Below are 20,294 nucleotides of genomic sequence, written 5' to 3' on the forward strand. Positions count from 1 at the left end.
TGGGCATAATGACAGGGGGGGAACCTTGTTGATCTAGGAAAAATAGATTTTGGAAACCCACCTTTATTAATTGGACTTTGCTCTTCAAGTAATTCCTCAAATATCTGAATAGTATCCCTTTCGGCAGCACTCCAACCCTCCTGTTCATTTCCTCCTTTACAATGCAATTTTTTCAGAATTAATTTGCGTGAAAATAAATGGAGGTCTTTTAGCGCTGTGAAATAATTTAAACTGTTAGTTGGGGAGAAAGACAGACCCTTGCTCAATACCTCTAATTGTGTTGTAGTCAACACATGATCGGATTTATTACCTGTAACCCTCCCTGAGACTTAATTTCGGATTGTTTCCCAGATGTTCCTTTTTTGGCGTTTTGTCTAGTATTTATTGTTTTTATTATTATCACTTGTTGAAGCACCATCAGTATCCGTGTCAGCTGGATTCTTTATTACGGGCTGGCATTCCTCAGATCTCATTGATCTTACAAATGCAGACCGTGATCGTGACCGGGACCCATTCCTGTAGAAAGGGCTTGTTCTCTCATTTAAATTCCTCCACTTATAGGTCCTATTGAGTTGTTTGTCATTTATATCCCTTTGGAATTTTTTAGATTTAATTTGTTGTATTTCTTCTGCCCATTTTTGTGCTTCATCCTCTATTTCTAAGTTGAATTTCTTTAACACCTCATTAGACATATCTTTTTTAATGTTATTTTGTAAGTCCTCCATTTCCCCTTCGATCGTTTTCAGGGAATCAGCGTTCATCTCCTTTAAAATTTCCATGAAGCCAAATGAGCAGGTATTTGCATAACTCTCCCATCTATCCTTTATCTCCAGATTTTCCACAGGAAAGGAGGGAAAAACCTGCACCCTCAAACCCCTGGGGATCAGCCCCTTCTGTAAATATTTATCTAAAAAGGCGTGGTTCCACCATATTTTATTCCTTTTTCTCAAAAGATCTTTAAATTTAATTGTCATCTCCAATAACCCTTTATTGTTACCCTCCATATTTGTATGGTTGGTGTCTTTGAACACATCATCTATTTGTGAGAGCCATGCATCGTCACGGGCTCTGAAATCCATAATAATACCGCTGGAACCTACTGTGAAAAACACAGAGATCAACATTAATGTCACAATTTCCAGACTCGGTGTGACCTATACACAATGCTAGGTCATTACGCTAACCTCCATAGTTAGCAATACACAAACATTGGAGAATACTAGGAGTTTTGATAAAAGTGTAAAAAAGCTTTTATTTGTCACAATACAATAATCTAAAAAACACTGACAATGTAAATAGATGTTTTATACAAAAGATATGTTTCTCAACATTAGATGTAGTGTGCATTTCTGGACTATTTAGGTTTGTAATGCAGCCTTTTTTTTCTTGATCTAGAAAAGCCACTTTTTACACGGGATGCATCACAGCTTAAAGGAACATTTCTTAGTACCACTCTTAAGAAAAGTAACATGGGCTTTGGTTTTACTATTATTGGGGGTGATGAACCGGATGAATTTCTACAAGTGAAGAGTGTAATTCCAGAAGGCCCTGCTGCGCAGGATGGCAAGATGGAGACAGGTAAAATCCCTTCATTAATACAGACAGACCTGCTGTTGCAATTATATTTACATATAATCTGTCCAAAGGAAATCTTGTTGCTCATTTTTTCTGTCCATGAAGCCTATAAATTAGATATTAGGGACTATACAAAATCAACAATAGAGAGAAGTTCAAGCCCTTTTGCTACTTCCACATCATGGCTTGAAGTAAAATACACTACCCACACAAAATGGGCCGTAATATCCTGTTTAAATTATTTATCTCCTATCTTGCATTTATGGACCCGTTAAAACAGTGTTCCCCAACTTCAGTCCTCAAGAGCCACCAATGGGCAGACATACCTTTGTTGCAACACATGCAGCCACACAGGGATCCAAGAGATAAGGGGGCCACTTCCATCTCCAAAGTATATGTAATTGTGAATTATGGGCGGACCATATATTGTACCTGCACATGGGCCCTTTTCAGTCTGTGTTCCCTTCTACTTCAACAGATCATGTTTTCAGAATTTCTTCAGTTGTTGCACAGGTGATAATTCCATAATTTGTTTAATACTGAGGAAATTCTGAAAACATGATGTGTAGGTGGCTCTTAAGGATTGGAGTTGGGGGAAGCGGCACTAGAGGTTTGCCTTTGAAGTCAAAGGAAAAAGGTGGCATCTGAGGTTGTCTGAACCTCAAGAGTATTCATAGAGGTAATATAAGAAATGAATGAGCAGAAGAGGAAGGAGGAGATTTGCAAGTGAATTGTTAAATATCACTAGATGGTGAGAACATTCTGATCTGCCTAGTTACGCTGTTGGTGTAGAACTTGAAACTACTGTATACAAGCGCTGTTTGGGCGGTCCATGCTCAAAGGAGTCTACTGGTGTTTAATCTGTGTTCTCACTAAGTGTTGTTAATGCAGTGCTGATGCAGAATAACATGAATTTTCATGGCTGGTGTGATTGAGGTAAAGGACTGGTGTTTGTTCGGTGCTCACCTTGATCAGTATTGACATTATTACTGTATGTTAGTAATTGCAGGAACAGAAAAGTAAGCAAATATGTGGCACAAAATCTAAAGGGAATCTGTAACCAGGTTTATGCTTCCCAATTGAAGCACAGCATAAAATAGGGACAGACACACTTGTCCTGCTGCTGTGCCAATTAGGGGCTTATTGCTGTTTTTCTTTATAAAATCACTGTTTTATCTGCGGCAGGATTGATAGTCCTTCCAATGATGAGCTCTATGTATGCACGCCCAAACCACTGATTGATTTTTGTACACCTTGCATAGGTAGAAATCTGCCAGTAAGTGGTGGGGGTAGCTGGATGTCATCGACAAAGAGAAAAACATAGCAGGAGCTCATCATTGAGAGGAGTAGAAGAGCTGCAGCAGACATAACTACAGCAAGAAGCCCAGCAAGTGACATTAAATTCAGGGTGTCTACACCTACTTTATGCTGCACTCAGATGGGGCAGCGAAACATGCTGTGCTGTCTTCTGGCTTCCGTACACACAGTGCGCCATCCTGGTAAAACTAGTGTATATTATATGATCAGTGTGTGTAACCCTTTACTTCAGATATAATTTTATTTGACTTTTTCTTTACACTGTTTAGTTTAGTAGCATGAAAATTAATATGTTGTAACTAGTGATGAGCGAGTATACTCGTTGCTTGGGTTTTCCCAAGCACGCTCAGGTGGTCTCCGAGTATTTATGAATGCTCGGAGATTTAGTTTTCGTCTTCACAGCTGCATGATTTACAACTGCTAGCCAGCCTGATTACATGTGGGGATTCCCTAGCAAACAGGCAATCCCCACATGTACTCAGGCTGGCTGGCAGTCGCAAATCATGCAGCTGTGTCGGCAAAAACTAAATCTCCGATCACTCACAAATACTCGTAGACCACCCGAGCGTGTTCAGGAAAACTCGAGCAACGGGAACACTCGCTCATCACTAGTTGTAACTCAAAAGACATAACTTTGTGGAGGCAAATGTACGCTCCTGAGAGACCTCAATATAAATCTCTGGCAAAAATTAATAGACCACCACATCAACACCCTGTCATGGGCAGCCCAATCTGCAGACCTGAACCCCATTGAAAACCTCTGGAATGTAATCAAGAGGATGATGGATAGTCACAAGCCATCAAACAAAGAAGAACTGCTTAAATTTTTGCACCAAAAGCAGTGTGAAAGACTGATGGAAAGCATGCCAAGACGCATGAAAGCTGTGATTAAAAACCATGGTTACTCCACAAAATATTGATTTCTGAACTCTTCCTGAGTTAAAACATTAGTATTGTTGTTTCTAAATGATTATTAACTTGTTTTCTTATCATTATTTGAGGTATGAAAACACTGTTGTTCTTTAATTTTGAACATTTTTCTTTGTAAAAAAAAAAATACAAAAATGATTGCTTGGAAATTCACAGACATGTTGTCAGAAGTTTATAGAATAAAAGAACAATTTAGATTTTACTCAAAAATATACCTATAAAGAGAAAAATCTGACAAACTGAACATTTTGCAGTGGTCTCTTAATTTTTGCCAGAGCTGTATTTCTTAATTTCTAAATGACTATTGACTGTATTGTTTTCCTGAAAATACAAAATAGCTTATGGGCTGTGTTTATTACTATGTATTTTTAATTTGTTCCCTCAGCAACCCCAAAAACAGAATGGTCTGTCAGGTGAAAAGGTTTGCAGCACTGTATATGAGCACAACTTGTCTGATTAAATTATTTGCTGCTCACAATTTTGGAATCCTGAGGGGTGATCTTCTTGTCAAACAGACACATATCCCTACTCTATTACTATATTATTTCAGAGTAAAGTTTTATTTTAGAAGTCTTTATGTATTGTTTCACTTTTCTGTGCACTTTGTGGTCAGAGTCAGTACAAATAAATGGTGGAAAAGGGCACAGCACTAAATCGTGCCAAATCAGAATTAGGCTTCACTTCACCTTTGGCTTGAGCAGGACTGGAAATTAGAGATGAGCAAATTTTTTGAAATTCAAACTTGACAGCTTTGCCAAACTTTCATCCAAAATTTGTCTTGTGAATCGATTCCCCTTAATAAGTTCTGCAAAGCATCCAATTTAAAATATATGTATGATATTCTAAGGTCTTTTAGGAGTGTAGTCCACCTGCAAATACAGTATTAGGAATGTCAATTTGACCTCCACAAGTAAGGCTATGGCTAAGCAGATGGTAACTGGTGGTAATCAATAGCCTTTCTCCATACATTAATCTTCACTGATGAACTATCACACGCTATCTCTAAAACTTATTCAGTGTTTTGTGGATTTCTATGGCAATCTACACTCACCGGCCACTTTATTAGGTACACCATGCTAGTAACGGGTTGGACCCCCTTTTGCCTTCAGAACTGCCTCAATTCTTCGTGGCATAGATTCAACAAGGTGCTGGAAGCATTCCTCAGAGATTTTGGTCCATATTGACATGATGGCATCACACAGTTGCCGCAGATTTGTCGGCTGCACATCCCAAAGATGCTCCATACAAGGCAGGATGGATCCATGCTTTCATGTTGTTTACGCCAAATTCTGACCCTACCATCCGAATGTCGCAGCAGAAATCGAGACTCATCAGACCAAGCAACGTTTTTCCAATCTTCTACTGTCCAATTTCGATGAGCTTGTACAAATTGTAGCCTCAGTTTCCTGTTCTTAGCTGAAAGGAGTGGTACCCGGTGTGGTCTTCTGCTGCTGTAGCCCATCTGCCTCAAAGTTCGACGCACTGTGCGTTCAGAGATGCTCTTAGGCCTACCTTGGTTGTAACGGGTGGCGATTTGAGTCACTGTTGCCTTTCTATCAGCTCGAACCAGTCTGCCCATTCTCCTCTGACCTCTGGCATCAACAAGGCATTTCCGCCCACAGAACTGCCGCTCACTGGATTTTTTTTCTTTTTCGGACCATTCTCTGTAAACCCTAGAGATGGTTGTGCGCGAAAATCCCAGTAGATCAGCAGTTTCTGAAATACTCAGACCAGCCCTTCTGGCACCAACAACCATGCCACGTTCAAAGGCACTCAAATCACCTTTCTTCCCCATACTGATGCTCGGTTTGAACTGCAGGAGATTGTCTTGACCATGTCTACATGCCTAAATGCACTGAGTTGCCGCCATGTGATTGGCTGATTAGAAATTAAGTGTTAACAAGAAGTTGGACAGGTGTACCTAATAAAGTGGCCAGTGAGTGTATGCTGCTGAGCTGTGAACTGTGACGTCCTTTCACTATTGAGAATCAACACAAAATGGCTGCTTCATTCCCTGTCTCTGCTTTTGTACAGGATATCATATTCCTAATTGTTTGTGCTATCAAATGTCATGTGCTGCAATGCATTATGGGGAAGCCAGAAATATTAAATCCACTTTCTAGACCCTTACAAAATTTGTTCATAGTGTTGATCCCTTACAAAATTTGTTCATAGTGTTGATCTGCAAAACCTAATGAAAAACCTTCAGACTTGTTGCAGTGCAACATCTTTCACCCGGATAAGGCCACACTACAGATCCTTGTACTTTGGATGGCCACAGCATCTCAATGGATGTAAAAAAAAAATAGGGAAGGAATGTATTGCTAAAGCAGGGAGTTGCAATCCCGTTGAGTTGCAACCTTTCTTGATTAAAACTGACATATCCTTGTGAAATGAGATCACATTCATACTAGATTAAGTTAAATATTAGTTACTAGGGATGAGCAAACATTTTTAGTGATACTCCGATAACACTTGAGTATCTGGATGCTTGGATGTGCTTGTTACTTGACTAGCATTAGCCGGTGTTCGATTTCAACCTTGAATCCCACAGCCAATAAGCATGTGGGGATTGCCTGGGTGTCATTGTAATTCCATAGCCATCTTGGTATTGGCATTACTGTGATTGGCTGCCCATGTGACATCATCAGGGGTTATAAAAGGACAAGCACCGCCAGGCTCGGTACACTGACCCCACTGCACAGCTCTGTGACAGTGGTTATTGGAGGGAGAGAGTACTTGTTCAGGCATGTGTCGATATATTCTGCATTTAGCGTAGGGAGGGAAAGAGTGTTGCAGGAACAGGGAGAGTGGCTGAATATAGTCCCTAGTCAGGGATTAGGGCTTTTCAATTCATTGCTAAATATGTAGCTGCAGCTGACCACATTCTTTTTTTGTGTGTGAAAAAATTGAGTAATTTGTGATCCATAGAGTATTGTGTGCTTTGTGCTACATTTCTATGTTATATAACACTCCAGAAAGCGTTAAAAATGTTTCAGTATTCAATGAATCATCCATAGAGTACTCCGTGCTCTGGGGTACATTATGGTGATATGGAAAACTCCCAAAAAGTATTCAATTTTTTTTCTGGATTCATTTACTCATTCGTGGAGTATTAGATGTTTTCTGTGACATTAGCATGGTATGTAACACTCCAAAAAAGTGTTGAAAAACTTGTATGTATTCAATTACTCATCCATAGAGGATTATGTGATTTGTGGTACATAATGGTGGTATTAAACTCCAAAAAAACACTTTGTCTGCTGCAGGTGACCAATTTTAATTTTTTAAATTAAAAATAAGCTTGGTTTCAAGAGACTTGGCAATTAAAAAAAGCGTAAAGTGTGCGGTAGGGGAAGGGGAAGAGGAAGTGCTGATGGTGTTGCACGCAGATACCAAGGACGTGGTGCTGGTGTGACTACGCCTGTTTCTGAAACACAAGAAACACGCCCATCCACAACACATAGGTTCCTGTCCCACTTTGCAGGGAGGCACATTTCAACACTTCTGGAGCCAAAGCAGTGAGAATAGGTGGTTGGCTGGATAGTAGATAATGCTTTCAGCATGCTTGGCAGCACCATCCAGTCTTCCACACTGTCCAGTCTCACCAGCCAACAGTCTGGATCACGTAATCCTCTCTCTGATCCTCCTTCCTCCCACCTTGTTGAATTCCAGGAGACTAGTGATCCCACACTAGGTCACTCCAAGGAGCTCTTTACAATATCACTTCTTCATTGTGACCTCTCATCCTGCATGTTCCAAGAGGGACAGGAGGAGATTATATTAGTGATGCACAAAACTTAGAGCAGTGACAAGAAATTGACAGTGGAGAATGGCAAATTTTGTCTAAGGAGGAACATTGTGATGATACACAGTTGCCGATAATCTACCAAATAAAAGGCCAAATAATCATAGCCCATCCATAAATACAGTATTTAAACCAAACACAAAATATGGACCACAGAGCAATAGATATCAAAAATCTTAATACTTTTTATTAGAAATCCATTAAAATTGTATTAAAAATCAAAATACATAAACAATTAAACAAAGAAAGGGGTAAGTGACACCTAAGTGCCACGTCCAAAATGGAAGGTAATATATATTAAACCAGTGCAGGCAAACTAAACTAATACAAAATGCTGACTATGTAATGAGGCAAAATATATGTGTGGCATCCCAGGAGTTCAGGTACCACAGTAGTGCTGCTTTCCTCTCGGGGAGGGTAGTGCTATGCCTGGAGACAAGTGAGATTCCCTTTGGCAGATTATCACACACACAACACCTTCCAAATCCAGGCCAGGAGGGGGAACTCAAAACCCTGTTTTAGGACAGCTTCCCTGGATAAAGATCCTGGTTTTGGAGGAGGAGCTAGTTCAGTTTGTACAGACAGTCTGTGAGCGAGGACAGACAGGAGAGGAGCAGAGGAGAGATTCAGGGCTCAAGGAGGCTGAAAATAGGCCTCCGAGGAGTCAGTGTGCAGAGACCGGGTACCGGGAGCCCAAGGCTAGAGTGGAACTACAGGACACTGAGCAGAACCGGAGGGTATAAGATCATAAGATTTATTGCTCTGTGATCCATATTTTGTGTTTGGTTTAATTACAGTTGTCGATAAGTCAGGTTGTTGTTAAGTCACTAAATTAGGATGACCAGGGTGCGGCGGTGGAAGACAAGGTAGTGGATGACGAAGTCACCAACCCAACCTAGGAAACTGGCATGCAGAGCAAGCCAGAATCAATGAGCGGCTGGGATCAGCAGCACCAAAACCGGCAGGATGAGGCAGTGGGTTGACCTGAGAGAGAATTGTTCAGCAGAGCAACGGCATTCCTGAATTTCTCCTTCAAAGAGTTAGGTGTTCTCCAGTTTGGGACCTTTTTTTAAAGAGCATTCTGAGAAATACAAAATAGTCATTTGCAACCTGGGCCATGTCAAGATCAGTAGGGGCATGACCACTAGGAGTCTAACCACCACCAGCATGATCAGGCACATTTAATCTAAGCACACCACTCGGTGGGCCGAATGCCTAGGTCCACGATTGCCAGAGCGTAACCACTGCCTCTTCTCCTGTGCTAGGCGCCTCCCTGTCCTTGACAGTGGCCCAGATGCTCCCGCCCTGCACCTGTCCTTGCACATTCTGATGCATCATCATGAGGCACTTCCAAATTCTTGTCCTAGCACAAGACATTCAGCTGTCCCTACCCCAGGCCTTTCAGCAAAAGAGAAAGTTTCCAGCCCCCCCCACCCACAGTCCCAAAGGCTAAATGGGCACATTTCCAGGCTGCTTGTCGTCAAAATGTTGTCATTTAGGCTTGTTTACACAGAGGATTTGTGCTGACTCTGCAGCCATCTTTTGGCCGTTACTCGGTCCCCAGCTGACACTTTTTTCCGGGTGTAGCGTCCCCTCCTTGTACCAGCATGTATCCAGGAACATCACCCGTGCCCTTACCAACGTGGTTACCGGGATTGTCCACTTAACGACTGACACGTGGATAAGCGCTTGTGGCCAGGGATACAACATTTTCCTGACACCACACTGGGTGAACATTGTGGAGGCTGTAGTTGAATCCCACCCTGGCATGTCACATGAGCTCCCAATGCCAAGGATTGCTGGCCCTACTTCTATCAGGATTTCCTCTGTCATTCATCTGACATCAGTTCCTGCACCTCCTCCTGCTCCTCATCCTCCATCTCTGATGTGTTTACTCACAGAAAATCGTCCACATCAGCCATAAGCCTGCAGCTCTGCAGCACTACCTCATCTAAGTGGCAACAGGCTCTGCTGAAGCTAATTTTGTCTAGGAGACAAACTGCAATAGAGTTATTTAAAGGAATAACAGTCCAGACAGATCTGTGGTTTTTGCCACAGAACCTCCAACCAGGCTTGGTCGTTTGTGGAATGGGAATAACTTGGTGGTGGCGGGGTACACGCGCTTCACTTAGTAGTTCACCGGTTTCTGAAAACATACCCAGATTTTCAAGAGCTTCTGGTCAAAGTATTCCACATTGGACCCATTTCTACAAGGTGGCTACAGCTGCAAATGCTCTGGCAGTGTTGCAGCAGCACAAATGCCAGCTTATGACTGGTATGTGACACGCCCACGCGCTGGAACTCAAAACTGCGCATCCAGGCAAGACTTTATGAGCAGCAGAGACCAGTGGTTAAGTACCAGCTCCAACATGCCCGTTGGTATTCTGATCAGTCTCCTCACAAAACAACTGAAGAGTGGGCATGGATGTTTGACATTTGTGTCGTTCTCCAAGACATTGAGGATTCCAGAAAGATGGTGAGTGGCAATAACACCATCATCAGCGCAAGGATCCCACTTCTGTGCCTTTTTAAACAGTTGCTGCTGACAATTAAACATGACGCTTTGCATGCGGACCAGGTAAAGACTGGGGAAGACATGAGACTGGGAGATACTATGCAGCCCAGTCTCATCTCATCTGCTCAGTGCAGATTAACAATGAGGAGATAGCAACTGAGGTAGAGGAGAAGGAACAGGAGCTGGCTCAAAAGAGGCAAGTACCCACACAACCTTCATCCCGACTCCTACGTGGATGGGCTGAGGAGAGGAATGAGGAGGAAGATAGAGAGTAGTCATCATGGTGAAGACAAGGAAGCATTGGCTGTAGGGACCTTGGCACGAATGGCCGACTTTATGTAGCACTGCCTTTCCTGTGACCCTCGCATTAAATTCTTTTGTGGCCAAAAAAAGTACTGGTTGTTCACCCTGCTAGACTCACGCTACAAGTAGAACTTTGCATCTTTCTTCCGGAGGCGGAGAGGTCTTGTAAAATGGGGATATACCAGAAGGCCATTGTGGAAAATATGTTGAAAAAATTTCCATCAGACGATGCTGGTGGCAGGGGACAAGCTTTCTTGCCTAACCAAAGATGAAATGCAAAGGAGATACACAGCAGAGGCTTGGGCCAATTTCATGACACCCTCACAGCATCTAGGGCCTGATAACCGGGTATTTTTGACAAGGAGAGAAAAGTTTTTAAAGATCATTAAGCAATATCTGGCCTACAAAACCAGCATACTCTCTAATTCCGCTGCGACCTTCAGCTATTGTGTCTCAGAGCTAGACACCTGGTATGAGCTGTCCCTCTCTGCCTTAGAGGTATTGTGCTGCCCTGCCACTAGCGTCTTATCTGAGCTGGTTTTTAGTGCCATTGGGGGGGTCATAATGGACTCGTTTTCGCCTCTCAACAGAATTTGCTGACAGGCTCACTCTATTAAAAATGAGCAAATACTGGATTAGACCTGACTTTTCCACACCACCAGATGACAGTAGCACATAAAGTATTTTTAATGTTCAATATTTGAATGAGGCCCAACAGTTGTTGCCTTGAGTCTATGGATGAACCTCCTTATAATCTTTTCCTGGCTTTGCAATTTGCGCAAAGTCTTTGAGTGTAGATGTACCATGACTGCACTTTCTTTATTTTTTATGAGGTGTATTCAAGGGTGTATGGATAGCCTTGCTTGTAGTTTTTGGCAGACTTTGCACTGTGGGCAGAACTTTTATGAGTGTAGGAACACTACAACTACACTTTGTTTACAATAGCTGAATGATACAGTACAGTTGGTGCCTTCAAGTGTGTGTATGGATAATTTGTGGCAGGATTTGCACTTACTGCAGAACCTTTATGAGTCTAGGAGTACCACTACATGACAAATTGATCCCCTTAAGAAAGCTGCATTTGTACCAGCGAAACGTGCGTTGGGGCTGACATCCGTCCTTGGGGTGACCACTTCTCTATCTCACAGACATGAGTAAGCTTGTCCCCTTGCACTTTTTAGGTATTATACTGTGTGATGTGTTTACTTAATTAATATGGGGCATCCTTTTTCCGTGGTCTTGTTTTTGCATCATGACTATAATATAATCCCTGATACCTTGCACTGCTGAGGTGGTTACCTCTCTTACTGTCTGTACCTCCGTGGAGAATGGGTTACTTTTAGTGATGAGCGAATATACTCGTTACTCGAGATTTCTCGAGCACGCTTGGGTGACCTCCCAGGTATTTTTTAGTGCTGGGAGATTTAGTTTTCATCGCCGCAGCTGAATGATTTACATCTGTTAGCCAGCATAAGTACATGTGGGGGTTGCCTGGTTGCTAGTGAATCCCCACATGTACTTATGCTGGCTAAGAGATGTAAATCATTCAGCTGAGGTGATCAAAACTAAATCTCCGAGCACTAAAAAATACTCGGAGGTCACCCGAGCGTGATCGGGAAATCTCGAGTAACGAGTATATTCACTCATCACTAGTTACTTTATCTAATGTGGATTATTTGTTCTTTTTGATCTATATATATAATCTTCTAAGGTCCACTTATGTTTGTTTGTCTGTCTGTCTGTTTCTCTGTCACGGAAATCCCGCGTCACTGATTGGTCGCGGCTAGCTGGGCGCGACCAATCAGCGACAGGCACAGTCTGGGCCAGTCAGCGCCTACCTAGTATTTTAGCAGTCCGTTAAATGGACTGCGTTACACCATGGCATAACGCGGTGTAATGCAGTCCGTTAATGCTGCCATTAACCCTGTAAGTGTGACCAACTTTTTACTATTGATGCTGCCTATGCAGCATCAATAGTAAAAACATATAATGTTAAAAATAATAATTAAAAAAAATCATTATATTCTCACCTTCCGGCGTCCGCGGCAGCCTTTCCTGCTCCTTGCGACCCTCCGGTCCCAAGAATGCATTGCGGCAATGACCCCAGATGACGTAGCAGTCTCACGAGACCGGTACAGAGCGTCGCGAGGAGCATCGGAAGGTGAGTATATAACTATTTTTTATTTTAATTCTTTTTTTAACAGGGATATGGTGCCCACATTGCTATATACTACGTGGGCTGTGCTATATACAGCATAGGCTGTGTTATATACTGCGTGGGCTGTTTTATATACTACGTCACTGTGCTATATACTAAGTGTGCTGTGCTATATACTATGTGGCTGTGCAGTATACTATGTGGCTGTGCTATATACTACATGGCTGTGCTATATACTACGTGGCTGTGCAATATACTATGTGCCTGTGCTATATACTATGTGGCTGTGTTGTATACTGCATGGGCTGTGTTATATACTGCATGGGCTGTGTTATATACTACGTCGCTGTGCAATATACTACGTGGGCTGTGCTACATACTACGTGGGCTGTGTTATATACTGCATAGGCTGTGCTATATACTACGTGGCTGTGCTATATACTACGTGGCTGTGCAATATACTACGTGGCTGTGCTATATACTATGTGACTGTGCTATGTATTACGTGGCTGTGCAATATACTACATGGGCTGTGCTATACACTACATGGCTGTGCTATATACTACATGGCTGTGCAATATACTACGTGGCTGTGCTATATACTACATGGCTTTGTTGTATACTGCGTGGGCTGTTATATACTGCGTGGGCTGTTATATACTACGTTGCTGTGCTATATACTACGTGTCTGTGCTATATACTACGTGTGCTGTGCAATATACTATGTGGCTGTGCTATATACTACATGGCTGTGTTATATACTACGTAGCTGTTCTATATACTACGTGGCTGTGCTATATACTACGTGGCTGTGTTATATACTATGTATCTGTGCTATATACTACGTGGCTGTGCTATATACTACGTGGCTGTGCTATATACTACGTGGGCTGTGTTATATGCTACGTGGGCTGTGAGACTCGTTCGCCCGGGGCCCTCAAAAACCTGGAGCTCGCCCTGGCTTCACTCATTGGTCGCGCCCGGCCATCCACCAACAATCAGTGACTGGCGCAGTCCGGCCGTGAATTGGCGCTGGATTTGAACCACACTTCGCTAATTGGTCGCGCCCTGCCAGCCGAATCCTGTGTATTCATTGCATTATTCTGAAATCTTCATAAATAAACTACATACATATTCTAGAATACCCGTTGCGTTAGAATCGGGCCACCATCTAGTATTTAATAAAGATATTTACTGTTTTTTAGTAAAATTATCACCTGGTACTCATTTTTCTCCTATTTGCCATGTTTTTTGGAGTTGGTGTAGCTGTTTTAGAGTGGGCCACCACAGGTGCCCCATTCTCTTAGCATTTGTTATGCAGCTGGCTTGGTTTCTATGAACAGAATGTGTATGAGGTCCTCCTTTATGTCTAATATAAGATGTTTCTGAGTCCCTAATATTTGGCACTTTGTTTCCTTCATAAATTACACTGAAATGTCCAATGTTTTAATTAAAAAAATCAATTTTAGTTTACTTAAATGACAAAAAAAAATTTAAATCCTTTACAAATTTGCTTTATATAAAAGTCATTATATAGGAAAAAGTGTTTCTTAACTTTTTTTCCTATAAATGTCAATTTCTTGTCTATTTTTAATGTTTTATTGTCAGTCTTTAAATTGAAGTAAAAGTGTGACCCATTGTTCTCTGCAGCGATCTGGGAGTCGGAGATGCTTCCAGGGGTCTTACAGATGCTGTTATCCTTCCATTCAGCACATTTTCCATTCATTTCAACATTTTCACTGCCTCCCATACCTCTTTGTAGGGTCTGCTAGAAAGATGCTCGTATTTCCCACTCACTTGTATTATACTTGTTGCTCTAACCGAGCATGCAAGTATTAGGAATTGCTCGGTTCGAGTAATGAACATCTGAGCATTTTAGTGATAACTGACTGTAGTCTGACTGCTAAGCAATAATTTATTTCCATCTCTCACTAAATGAAGGCCAAAGCATAGATATTTTTTTAAATGATTAACTATACTTTAAATCTAAAAGTTATTCTTAAAATTCCCATTAATTGTTAAATTGTTAACAGTGCAATGCAATATGTCTTAATGTATATGATGATATCATCCAATATTATAAAATATTTCCTTCATTAAGCAAATAATGAAAATGTCTTGAAGGCTCTCATTTATCAGTAAAGCTTTGTAAGTTCAGCAAGTTGCCGGCAGCAATTACTCATTTATAAGACAATATGCTGAATACTCATATTTTTGGAATACTACATCTGCTGAGCATTGTTTTATTAACTTTTTCCTCCAGCATAATCTGGGAACTCGTCCTCTGAAAATATGAACAGCTATATCAGCTGTCTATTGGTACACTGGTGACATGTTTAACTGTCTAGATGCCCTAAAATCTAGCATTAAAACACTGCACAGATATTGTCACTCCATTTTCTATCCTCTTGTAGTGTTTTTTTTTTTTATTGTTATTTCTTAGTGACTTTTCAATTTACTGGGGCCACTCACATTCAAGTGGGTTAGGAACAATGTGCAAAATTTGTGTTGACTTCACAGATCAATGATTGTATATCCAAAAATCATGATACGTTAGTTTGGTATTATATCTGCACTCTATAGCACTGTTTCCCTCACTTATATTTAGAGGCTTTTGGCAGAAAATGCAATAAATGGGTGACTTTACCAAACAGAAACAGATATTTTGACAAAGTGACAAAGCTTTATATATATATATATATATATATATATATATATATATATATATATATATGGCATTCATGTCCAACACATACGGTATGTCATTGCAAATGCATCTAAACACTGGAGCAATTGTATTGACTAATGACCTATTGAACTACACAGAGGCATAATCAGTAAAGCAGCACAAATTGTAATTATAGCCATGGACATAGGAAGAATAAACTACCGAAAAACAATTTAGTAGATGAGGTGAAATAATCATGAAGAACCAAAACTAATACTATTACCTTTGCTCTTGCACAAAAAAAATCAAATTTTTTGTCATGTGTTCAGTTGTTCTTGTGTAAAGTTTGTCATAATGGTTGTTCTGGGTGTTCTGTTATAATGGGTGTTCTGCTCCAAGAGGAGATCCACACAAAATAACTTTCTTTATAGTTTAACACCAAATACTGGTTTCTTGCTGTGTACCGAATATACCTGATGTTTTGTGAAAGTCTGAAACTATGCCCTCTTTTTTTTCTTCTTCTTTTCTTCTCTTCCTCCATCAATCTTTTGTGGTCTCTACCTTTGCCATCTCACATTCCTCTATTTTTCCATTTCTTTAAATCTGTCAGTAGGATCAAGCCTCCTAAGCCAACTATATGGTCTTGCAAGTCTTTGGAAGCTGAATAAAATGATACCTTGTTATCTGTGATCTGATGTCTTAATCAAGCGAAATCAAAATTTTCTTAAATTGACCTCTTCCAGCCTATGGGGAGGATGTTTTTTGAAAAATAACTCTGCCTCCAGTGTGTGACATGTAACTAACACAGAACAGGAAAACTGAACTTTTCCTTCTTGCATACACATCTATTGCAGTTCTACAGCTCTGATGTATTGCAACAATATTGCAAGCCTGTCTGCCAGTGAGATGGAAGCCGAGAGAAACTTGCAGATGTGTCAGTTGTAATCACACACAGCTCTGCAGTGAGATCAGGAGAGCAGAGCGTGGTCATCACACATCACACTGGTAGCTCCCCCTTCACGTAAAATAAGCTCTGGAGGCAGAGTTATCTTCCAGGCAGAGTCCTCTCCAGAACCTGGAAGAGGTAATTTATATAAAGTAATAGAAGGTGATTCTTAACAACAAGGCATCTGATATGGGCCATACAGGCATCACTCTCCTCAGCAGTCTTTATCCCGTATGACTATATTAATTGTTTACATAGCTCAATTGTGTTGACAAATTTCCTTTAAGACGTTATCATCCATACCTACCTTACTCCTTATTGCCTCTCATTTGTCATCCACAATTGCCATAAGCTACCATGTGTGAAGATGTTGTCACTGTTGTACTAACTGATAATCATCTAAAATATGTCACAAATGAAAGAAAAATGTGCAGATTTCATACAACATTGAACCATTGTTGATAGATGAAGAGAGCTCATTTAGGCCCCATTCAGATGTCGATTTTAATCTTGTACTTGAAAAAACTGACAGGTTTCCATCAGTGCACTGGATCAAATCCTCTTTGGTGTTTGGTCAGGGTATCCATTTTATCAATATTTATTCTGTTTTTCTTGTGTACAAAATAAAAAAAATTCCAAACTTCTACCCACTAAATAGTTAGAAACAGACAGCACTTGGATAATGCATAGATTGCATCTGTGTACTGTTTGATTTTTTTTTTAACTAACCCATTGATTTGAATGGCCGAGTTTGATCCACTGTTCGGATCTGGAACAGACACCTTTTTTTTTTTTTTGCTTAACCCCTTCACCCCCAAGGGTGGTTTGCACGTTAATGACCGGGCCAATTTTTACAATTCTGACCACTGTCCCTTTATGAGGTTAAAACTCTGGAACGCTTCAACGGATCTTGGCGATTCTGACACTGTTTTCTCGTGACATATTGTACTTCATGATAGTGGTAAAATTTCTTCGATATAACTTGCATTTATGTGTGAAAAAAATGGAAATTTGGCGAAAATTTTGAAAACTTCGCAATTTTCCAAATTTGCATTTTTATGCCCTTAAATCACAGAGATATGTCACACAAAATACTTAATAGGTAATATTTCCCACATGTCTACTTTACATCAGCACGATTTGGGAACCAAAATTTTTTATTGTAAGGGAGTTATAAGGGTTAAAAGTTGACCAGAAATTTCTCATTTTTACAACACCATTTTTTTTTAGGGACCACATCTCATTTGAAGTCATTTTGAGGGGTCTATATGACAGAAAATACCCAAGTGTGACACCATTCTACAAACTGAACCCCTCAAGGTGCACAAAACCACATTCAAGAAATTTATTAACCCTTCAGGTGTTTCACAGGAATTTTTGGAATGTTTAAATAAAAATTAACATTTAAATTTTTTTACACAAAATTTATTTCAGCTCCAATTTGTTTTATTTTACCAAGGGTAACAGGAGAAAATGGACCCCAAAAGTTGTTGTACAATTTGTGCTGAGTACGCTGATACCCCATATGTGGGGGTAAACCACTGTTTGGGCGCACCGCAGAGCTCGGAAGGGAAGGAGCGCCATTTGACTTTTCAATGCAAAATTGACTGGAATTGAGATGGAACGTCATGTTGCGTTTGGAGAGCCCCTGATGTGCCTAAACATTGAAACCCCCCACAAGTGACACCATTTTGGAAAGTAGACCCCCTAAGGAACTCATCTAGATGTGTGGTGAGCACTTTGACCCACCAAGTGCTTCACAGAAGTTTATAATGCAGAGCCGTAAAAATAAAAAATCATATTTTTTCACAAAAATTATCTTTTTGCCCCTAATTTTTTATTTTCCCAAGGATAACAGAAGAAATTGGACCCCAAAAGTTGTTGTGCAATTTGTCCTGAGTACGCCGATACCCAATATGTGGGGGTAAACCACTGTTTGGGCGCATAGCAGAGCTCGGAAGGGAAGGAGCGCCATTTTACTTTTCAATGCAAAATTGACTGGAATTAAGATGGGACGCCATGTTGCATTTGGAGAGCCCCTGATGTGCCTAAACATTGAAACCCCCCACAAGTGACACCATTTTGGAAAGTAGACCCCTTAAGGAACTTATCTAGATGTGTGGTGAGCACTTTGACCCAACAAGTGCTTCACAGAAGTTTATAATGCAGAGCCGTAAAAATAAAAAATCATATTTTTTCACAAAAATTATCTTTTTGCCCCCAATTTTTTATTTTCCCAAGGGTAAGAGAAGAAATTAGACCACAAAAGTTGTTGTTCAATTTGTCCTGAGTACGCCGATACCCCATATGTGGGGGTAAACGACTGTTTGGGCGCATGGCAGAGCTCGGAAGAGAAGGAGAGCCATTTGACTTTTCAATGCAAAATTCACTGGAATTAAGATGGGACGCCATGTCGCGTTTGGAGAGCCCCTGATGTGCCTAAACATTAAACCCCCCACAAGTGACACCATTTTGGAAAGTAGACCCCCTAAGGAACTTATCTAGATGTGTTTTGAGAGCTTTGATCCCCCAAGTGTTTCACTACAGTTTATAACGCAGAGCCGTGAAAATAAAAATTATTTTTTTTTTCGCAAAAATGATTTTTAGCCCCCAGTTTTGTATTTTCACAGGGGTAACAGGATAAATTGGACCCCAAAAGTTGTTGTCCAATTTGTCCTGAGTACGCTGATACCCCATATGTGGGGGGAACCACTGTTTGGGCACATGGCAGAGCTCGGGAGGGAAGGAGCGCCATTTGGAATGCAGACTTAGATGGATTGGTCTGCAGGCATCACGTTGCATTTGCAGAGCCCCTGATGTACGCAAACAGTAGAAACCCCCCACAAGTGACCCCATATTGGAAACTAGACCTCCCAAGGAACTTATCTAGATGTGTTGTGAGAACTTTGAACCCCCAAGTGTTTCACTACAGTTTATAACGCAGAGCCGTGAAAATAAAAAACATTTTTTTCCACAAAAATGATTTTTTTAGCCCCCAGTTTTGTATTTTCCCAAGGGTAACAGGAGAAATTTGACCCCAAAAGTTGTTGTCCAATTTGTACTGAGTATGCTGATACCCCATATGTGGGAGGGAACCACTGTTTGGGCGCATGGCAGAGCTCGGAAGGGAAGGAGCGCCATTTGGAATGCAGACTTAGATGGATTGGTCTGCAGGCATCACGTTGCATTTGCAGAGCCCCTGATGTACCCAAACAGTAGAAACCCCCCACAAGTGACCCCATATTGGAAACTAGACCTCCCAAGGAACCTATCTAGATGTGTTGTGAGAACTTGGAACCCCCAAGTGTTTCACTACAGTTTACAACGCAGAGCCGTGAAAATAAAAAATCCTTTTTTTTCCCACAAAAATGATTTTTAGCCCCCCAAATTTATATTTTCCCAAGGGTAACAAGAGATCTTGGACCCCAATTTGTCCCGAGTACGCTGATGCCCCATATGTTGGGGTAAACCCCTGTTTGGGCGCCCGGGAAAGCTTGGAAGGGAAGGAGCACTGTTTTACTTTTTCAATGCAGAATTAGCTGGAATTGAGATCGGACGCCATGTCACGTTTGGAGCGCCCCTGATGTGCCTAAACAGTGGAAACTCCCCAATTCTAACTGAAACCCTAATCCAAACACACCCCTAGCCCTAATCCCAATGGTAACCCTAACCACACCCCTAACTCTAATCCCAACCCTAATCCCAACCGTAAATGTAATCTAAACCCTAACTGTTGTGAATTCTGTTTGTGGGCTCCCCCGGTGGTGTTTTATGGTATTGCCACTTATTTGCCTTCTTCTATCCTTGATCACCTGTTGACACCCATTAGGGGAGTTTCCTATTTAAGGCTGCTTGGCTGCTGGTCCGATGCCGGCCAACAATGTATCAGTAGCATTCTGTTGCATTCTCCTGCCTCAAGTTCCAGTTCAGCTAAGTTGAATTTTGTTCCTAGTTAATGTTATTTTTTGTCCAGCTATCTGCAATGTGACTCTCTGCAGCTGGAAGCTCTCGTGGACTGAAATTGCCACTCCAGTGGCATGAGTTGTCACTGGAGTTTTAAAGTAATTTCAGGAT

General features: G+C 41.1%; 1 protein-coding gene across 18 annotated transcripts in view; it reads left to right on the forward strand.

Annotated features, from left to right (window-relative positions):
* The window catches only part of MAGI2 (membrane associated guanylate kinase, WW and PDZ domain containing 2), a 1,417,815-nt gene that overhangs the window by 1,072,267 nt on the left and 325,254 nt on the right, over nucleotides 1-20,294 (forward strand). For all 18 annotated transcript variants that reach the window (XR_013215731.1, XM_077264697.1, XM_077264691.1 and 15 more), the window contains one exon: nucleotides 1,396-1,578. Coding sequence is in view for 17 of the 18 variants with exons in the window: in XM_077264697.1 (XP_077120812.1) it covers nucleotides 1,396-1,578 (183 nt within the window). In the remaining variant the exon portion in view is untranslated. The remainder of the gene's footprint in view (nucleotides 1-1,395; nucleotides 1,579-20,294) is intronic.

This window comes from Ranitomeya variabilis, chromosome 5 (genome assembly GCF_051348905.1).
Source record: "Ranitomeya variabilis isolate aRanVar5 chromosome 5, aRanVar5.hap1, whole genome shotgun sequence".
NCBI classification, from domain to species: Eukaryota; Metazoa; Chordata; class Amphibia; order Anura; family Dendrobatidae; genus Ranitomeya; species Ranitomeya variabilis.